Below are 7,767 nucleotides of genomic sequence, written 5' to 3' on the forward strand. Positions count from 1 at the left end.
CTTGAATCATGTTCCAACCCCTTCCCTTCACAGTTGCATGGCCTCCCACCTTTCAACATGTCCAAAGGGCAAATTCTCATTATGTAAAAATCACTTTATATAGAGGTTAGTGGCCCACTTACATAAAGTAAAAATGGTCTGTAATGTAAACCTTCCAGAACCTGCACTGGAGGGAGCCACACCTCCTCTCCTCACCTAATAAATTTCTTTTTCAAACTATTTCAGATTTTGGAGTTTGTTCTCACCAACTGAACCCACCAATAAATCAATGGATCTCAGGATTAACTCTTGTCATCTAGCAGAATTTTGTGGGATGAGTTTAGAAGATCTTAGAATTTAGAGCATAGATGATCTCATCTAACAGATCTAGAAATCAAGGTTCCAAGAACTTAAATAACTTTATATTAGCCAATAATAGAGAGAATGTATATAATACTTTAAGGTTTGTAGAGCACTGTGCGAATATCATCTCATTTGATCCTTACAACAACCATACTATTAACAGAGGTAAGTACTGTTATCCCCATTTTATAGATAAGGAAACTAAGGCAGAGTGGGGTTAAGTTACTGACCCAGGGGCACATAGCTAGTAAGTGTCTGAGGTAGATTTTGAACTCAGGTCTTCTGGACCAAGTCTAGTGCTCTATCCACTGTACCATCTATTTCCATATTGTGATACAGGTAGTAACTAGTAAAGCCAGCAATAACTTTTCCAAAATGACAAAACTGAGACTAGACACCAGGTCTCCTGCCTTTTAGTCCAACATTCTTTCCCCTATAACATGATTCTTATCTCTTAACATGATTCATAACGTTCTTAGCATGAAGACTCACAGAATCACAGACTTACAGAATTTCAGACTTGGAAGTGGTCCCAGAGGCCACTGCCCTCAACACATACCAGTATACAAATCTCTTCTGAAACAAGTCAGAAACTTTCCCTTTAAGAACTTTAGTTGGGAGGAACCACTACCTTCCAAGGAAGTCCAAACCACTGTTGGATAATTTTGTTAGGAAGTGATTTTCCCCTCTGTTTCACTGAGTTCAAATCTACTTCTCTGAAATTTCTACCCATTACTCCCAGTTCTTCCCTCTGGAAGCAAATAATAAATACATAAATAAATAAATAAATAAACAAGCCAGCAAATAAAAAATAAGTAAATAGATAAATAAATAAATGGATGAACAGACAGACATAGATAGAGAAACAGATGAATGGATGAATAAATGAATGAATGGATAGATAAACAGACAAATAAATAAGTAAATGAATGAATAAAAATGAATGAATGAACAAATAAATGGATAGATATATAAATAAATAAAATCTAATTCTTCTTTCATATATTGTTATTGTTGTTGTTCAGTCATTTCAGTCATGTCTGTCTCTCTTGTAACACCATTCATGGTTTTCTTGCCAAAGATACTGGAGTAGTTTGCCATTTCCTTTTGCAGTTCATTTTACAGATGAGGAAACTGAGGCAAACAGGATTAAGTGGCTTGTTCAGGATCACACAGTTAATAAGTATCTGAGATTGGATTTGAACTCAGCTCTTTCTTACTCCAGGCCCAGTGTTCTATCCACAATACCACCTAGCTGCCCAATTCATAACATTCATTTGCATCACTAATTAGATGTCAAGGCATTTGGCTTCCTTAAGAGAGTCATAGTTTCATATCATAGCCCTTTAAATATCTGGAAATAGCTACCATGACAACTGTTAAGTCTTCCCTTCTCCAACCTAAATATCATCAGTCCCTTCAACTGATGCTCCTTTGAGACAATGACCATCCCCATCATCAGCCTCTAGTTGTTCTCTAGCTTATCAATGTCCTCCTTAAGATGACATCTAGATCAGAAAACAATACAGCCTGACCAAGTTACTGAATGCCAAGAATATGAAGAAATGCCCAATACTAGAGGGGATATGGGAAAACAGGTACACTAATGAACTGTTGCTGGAGTTGTGAACTGCTCCAACCATTCTGGAGAACACTTTGGAACTCTGTCCAAAGGGCTATAAAACTGTGCATATCTTTTGACCCAGTGATCCCACTTCTAGGTCTAAACCCCAAAGAGATCAAAGGAAAATGAAAAAATACCTGTATGTACAAAAATATTTATAGTAGCTCTTTTGATGATGGCAAAAAATTGGGGAATGACTGAACAAGTTATGGTATATGATTGTGATAGAATACTATTGTGCTATAAGAAATGATGAGGGGAATGGTTTCAGAAAACCTGGAAAGACCTTTATGAACAGATAAAAAGTGAAGTGAGTAGAACCAGGAGAACATTGTACACATTATTGGAATTATGATCAACTGTGAAAGACTTAGTTACTTTGATCAATACAGTGATCAAAGAATTCTTAAGGACTTATTCTCCAAAAAGAGAATTGATGAAATCAGAATGCAAATTGAAGCATAAGTGTCTCACTTTATTTTTCTTATTTTTTTGCAACATGGCTAATGTGGAAATATGTTTTGTATGACTTCACATGTATAGTTGATGTCACATTGCTTGCCTCCTCAATGGATGAGGAAGGCACTGGAGGGAGAAAGAGAATTTGGAATGCAATTTTTTCAGAAACAATGTTGAAAATTAATAAAACATCTAAAACTATAAATGCTACAAGTTTGCCTGGAATCAGTCAAATTCACAGAACTATAGTTTGCAGAATTTTTACTATTAGATGACTACAGAGAAAATATCATAATACAAAGTAATTTAATTATTGAGGACTAATGCATAGAAAGGACACATACCTTTAATGTGGCTTCATCTAGTGCCTTCACTTCCTCTATGAGCTTCTTTAATTCTTCCCGAGTAAGTAGAGAGATGACAGATTGTCCAGAACCACATGTAGAATGAGGAGAGTTGCTACCATCCTCCACCTGCTCATTCTCTGTCAGACCCTCAGAATAGTCTCTCAGCTCAGAAAGGCTTTCATGTTAGTGAGACAAAAGAGAAAAGTAATGCACTGTGAGAAGAGCATTCCACCACCTACTATGATATTTTGGAGGACTGCAATTGATGCTATCCATGATCTGTGTCTGCCCAAGTAAACAATAAGAGGTTGAAAATGATCAAAATTTGCTTAGTAGTCATTAAGTGGAAGGGAAGGGAAGGGAAAGGAGGAAAAAAAGAAACTGTAACTTTTGTATGTTCTCATAAAAGATCAGTCCTGGAAGGAATCTTGAAGATCATCTAATCCTTATCTTTTGTGTTATTAATGAGGATCCTGAAGCTCCAAGAGGCAAACTTCAAGTTTAACATACATTTTTAAAGCATCTACTACATAAAATTCATTGAGCTAAGTACTAGCTATGATAAAGGGACCCACCTAATAAGTGGCGTGAGAACTCAAGTATTCTGACTCTTGGTTCAATGTTTCTTGCACTACAAGTGATACTTGAAGAAACAATCCCCTCTATCCCATACCTGACAAGTGGTCACCCAGTCTTTGCTTAAATACTTACAATGAAGAAATCTTCACCCCCTCCACTTTAGGACTGCTCCAATTGCCAAGAGGTTTTCCTTCTATCCTCAAATCTACCTTATATCTTTACAATTTCTACTCATGACTCCTAGTTCTGCTCCCTGCAACCCAAGCAACTCTAATCCCTTTTCCATGTGATAGCCTTTCAAGTACTTGCCAATCACAGAATTAGAGGTGGAAAGGACTTCAGAGGTTATTGAGTCATATCCCCCTCAGCCAGAGAAGTTAAATGTCTTGCCCAGGGTCACAACACTAGTAAGTCTCTGAGGTAGGATTTGAATCCAGGTTTTCCTGATTCCAAGTCCATTGTACCACACTGCCACCCTCGCCACCCCTGAAGAATCTCTTCTCCGGGCTAAATATACCCAATTTCTTCAACTTATCCTATAACCTGATTTTGAGATCATTTACCATCCTGCATGTCCTTCTCTATAGAGTCTCCAGTTTACCAATGTCCTTCCTAATACATGGGTAGATATATGTTTATATAGTTTTCTATATGCTTATATATATATATATATATAGAAACATTTATAGCTCCACATTTATGTAAGTAAACCAGGCTTCAGATATAGATACAGAGAAACACTTTCTACAAAGCCCATTTTCACAAAAGACCAACGTTGGTACACTTGAAGAGGGACCAGTAAGTTCAATGTTTCATTCTCATCAGTAATAACAGTATATTTTAGTCCATATTAGTGTATTTATGAATACACCTAAAGGATGATCAACTAGAAATGTACCATCCTTTTTGCATAACCCTCTACTTCCCCTTTTCATAGCCAATTTATTTCTAAAGAAGAATATAAAGTCATTCGCCATAGCATCAATTCTAAGATAATCACAAGCGGGAGCAGGCTAGGGCTTTTTTTCTACCCTAGGAGGGAGAAAGGAAAGGAAATAGAATAAGTACCTACTATGAACCAGGCACTATAATAAGTATTTTACAAAAACACAAACCAAGTTCCTTACAGGTAGCAGCAAGGACACAAAGGAACATCTTCACCTGACTCTTCCTTAGTCTAGTCTCCAAAGAAAAAAAAATCATAGAAAAGGATTGTCAATGTGCCAGCCACTAGAATCAACAGACACTAATATAGGAAATAGTAATACTATTACTACAACTAATAGCTAGCATCTATATAGTACTTTACTAATTGCAAAGTACTTTAGAAATATTATCTCATTTTATCCTCATAGTAACCCTGGAAGGTAGGTGTTATTGCTATCCCCATTTCACAGATGAGAAAGCTGAGGAAAACAGATGTTAAGAAGTCACTTACCCAGAGTCACAGAGCTAGTAAATGTTTGAGGTGGGATTTGAACTCAGGTATTCCTGACACCAAGGACAGGGCTCTATCCACTGTATCACCTAGCGGTCTCCAGATATAACAGAATAGCTCTTCCCCAAGGCATCTGGCATGGAAATGGATTACCACTACAAAGGCCTCTTGACAAAGATTGCCTGATTCTTACCAGGGCCTTGACACACTTCAAAATTACAGCAGTGGCCAGCAATGGCCAGCAATGGCTGAAGGGGAAATAAGTGAGTATAGATGGTAAGAGCTTCCCCCAAATGACTGTTGCAGCCCGCTGGATTTTTGCATCACAATATAAACCCTCCTGAAACACATGGGCACTCAAACTTTGTGTAACTTAAAAGGAGCAGAATAGTTAGAGTTGTTTATCAGAGAATAAATGCAACTTTTGTCATGTGAGCCAAATAACAAACAGCATGCCCTCCATGGAATCATCCCTGTTACTATTCCAGGTCAACCAGGTACCTGACAGAATGCTTCAGAACATGGGGGTGGCAGGGAGTCAATGGATATAAAGAGCACTGAATTTGTAGTCAGAGTTCCAGATCCTAGCTCTGCTATGTAACTAACTACCTGTATAGCCTTGGACAAATTGCATCACCTCTATGGGCCTCATTTTCCTTTTTTATAAAATGAAACAATTATTGCAATTCAAAATCTTATAAAAAATGAATGTTGAAAACTGTCTTTACATGCAACCGGAAAAAAATAAAATACTATTTGCAATAAAAAATAAATAAAAGAATCTTTAAAAATCATTGGAAGGATTTTTATATTAAAGAGAGAGAGAAAAAGAGGGAAGGAGGAAGGGAGGTGGGAGAGGGAGGAAGGGAGAGAGAGAAAGAGAGAGGAGAGAGAGAGAGAGAGAGAGAGAGAGAGAGAGAGAGAGAGAGAGAGAGAGAGAGAGTTAGATGTTGTCTAAAGACAATTCAAGGCAAAGTCATTTAAGACCCAGTCTTGGGGTAAAAGGTCTTATAAAGGAAATGTCTGATCAAGGTTCTTCTAATATAGAATAGCTGCTAAGGGAATTCTCCCAGACCCATTTTAGCTATTTTTCCAGAAGTGTAAGTTCTAAGAAATTCCCTTAGATTCTAGTCTAACGCCAAGCTTCCTCATAGTTTAGACTCATAATCTAATGATAGGAAAGAACTATCCTTTGGATAGAACCTGGGTTGGACAGAGTTCACTAGGACACATGCTCTGCAGTGGAGGTCTATAACCTATCTATAGGCATGAAAGAGGTACTCTAGATGGCTTACTTTAGCGAAAACCCCATGTCCATAGAAGTATTTTCATTTGAAGGACTAACAGTCCTCATATCTTCCACAGGTGTTGGAGATGACCTTTCCCGAGGATTCCATGGACTGTGTCCACAGGATATTGGAGATGGAGGAAGGCAAAGGAAAGATTTCATTAAGGCTGATGACACTTGGCTACTGATGGAGTAGAGCTTGCTAGATTTCTCCTCTGCCTCCTTCATCTCATAAGCCTGGTGTGTGGTGAGGGGGAAGCTCCGTGCTCGCTGGATGGGAGCGTTATTCACAAGGAGGCACTGTGACTCCGTGATCTGTGCCTGGAGCAGACTCAAGACCTCATTGTCAGTGTCATGACTTCTCTGAGGGCTGGATGGACGCGCTGGTGGGGGTGAATCAGACAAGTTTGAGTCTTTGGGAACTAAAGTAGTGGGTGAGTCTAGGGACACAGAGGTCTTTGCAGAAGCCTGCTGCTCAGTAGTACGGCGGGGATCTTGAGAGAAGAGTTCAGTGGTGACTCCCGTATCTTGTTTACCAGATTTTTCTCTCTGTGTGAGGGAGAGCTTGGGAAACAGTCTCTGGTTTCCTTTCTCTGGGGGATGAGAAGTACTGAATGTTTCAAAAGAACTGATCCTCTGTTTGATGGATGAAGATCTGCCTGAAAACACTGAGCGCTCCCTGGAAGTGGGACTGGGTTGGGCAGGAGTGCTTTGATCTGGTAGAGTTTTGGGGTCTGTGGTTCCAGATCGATTCCTTAGTCCTTTCAAGCTCTGACGAAACCAGGCTGGTTTGGGAGCTACAGGAGGGCCTTTCTTCACGTTGCCATTCTCTTCAGCTTTGTAACCTTTGGAAATGTCACCTGCACTTTCAAGCTTCTGTAACACCCCATCAGAGAGGCCACATTGGCGGTTTTCCTCATTAGAATTGGCATCAGACCTGAGGTCTAAGTGACTGTGGTCTTCGCTCATGGTGGGGCTAAATAAATTTTTGATGCAATCTGAAATTCGGACCCAAGGGTCTTCCACAGTACAGTCAAAGCTGTAATCTACCCGAGCTTGTCTTTTAAGTAAAGGATGCTTCACTAGTGAGATGGCACCTAAGCAACAAAGAAAAGAAGAACTTAAAATTTACACTTTTAGGTGAGAATAGACTAGTTTAAAAGTTGATATTTCTAATGGAAAGGAGAGAGCTGAAAATGGGAGTGCCTGGTCATATCTGGTACATGGAAGGGGTATTGTCATCCAAGTCCCAGTCAGACATAATTGATTCTACTAAGGGAGAAAGGGAAAGAGAAAAGGAAGGGAATTTTTGTTAAGTGACTACCATGTGCCAAGCACTTTACAAATATCATTTGATCCTCAAAACAACCCTGGGAGATAGGTGCTATTATTTATTATTCCCATTTTACAGATGAGGAAACTGAGATTGACAGAAATTAAATGTTTTCTCCAGGATCACACAGGTAGTTAAGTATCTGAGTTAGGATTTGAATTTAGAAACTATGGGCATTAACTTCATAGAATCAAAGCACTTTGGAGGTGGAAGGAACCTTAGAGATTGTCCAAAGCAACCTTTTGGTTTAATAGATAAGAAATCTGAGGGTCAGAGAGTTCTGAGGCCTAACAGACAGTTTCTAAGAGAGCCATAAATAGATTCCAGATTTCCCTAGTCACAGTTAACTGTTCTTTT

The 7,767-nt window shown here is 38.9% G+C and overlaps 1 protein-coding gene across 4 annotated transcripts in view; it reads right to left on the bottom strand.

Moving 5' to 3' along the window:
* IL16 (interleukin 16) overlaps positions 1-7,767 on the bottom strand; it is a 170,426-nt gene that overhangs the window by 18,530 nt on the left and 144,129 nt on the right. For all 4 annotated transcript variants that reach the window (XM_043987106.1, XM_043987107.1, XM_043987108.1 and 1 more), the window contains 2 exons: positions 6,085-7,174; positions 2,770-2,947 (listed from right to left, as the gene is read on the bottom strand). In XM_043987106.1, the coding sequence (XP_043843041.1) occupies positions 2,770-2,947; positions 6,085-7,174 (1,268 nt within the window). The remainder of the gene's footprint in view (positions 1-2,769; positions 2,948-6,084; positions 7,175-7,767) is intronic.

Source organism: Dromiciops gliroides, chromosome 2 (genome assembly GCF_019393635.1).
Source record: "Dromiciops gliroides isolate mDroGli1 chromosome 2, mDroGli1.pri, whole genome shotgun sequence".
NCBI classification, from domain to species: domain Eukaryota; kingdom Metazoa; phylum Chordata; class Mammalia; order Microbiotheria; family Microbiotheriidae; genus Dromiciops; species Dromiciops gliroides.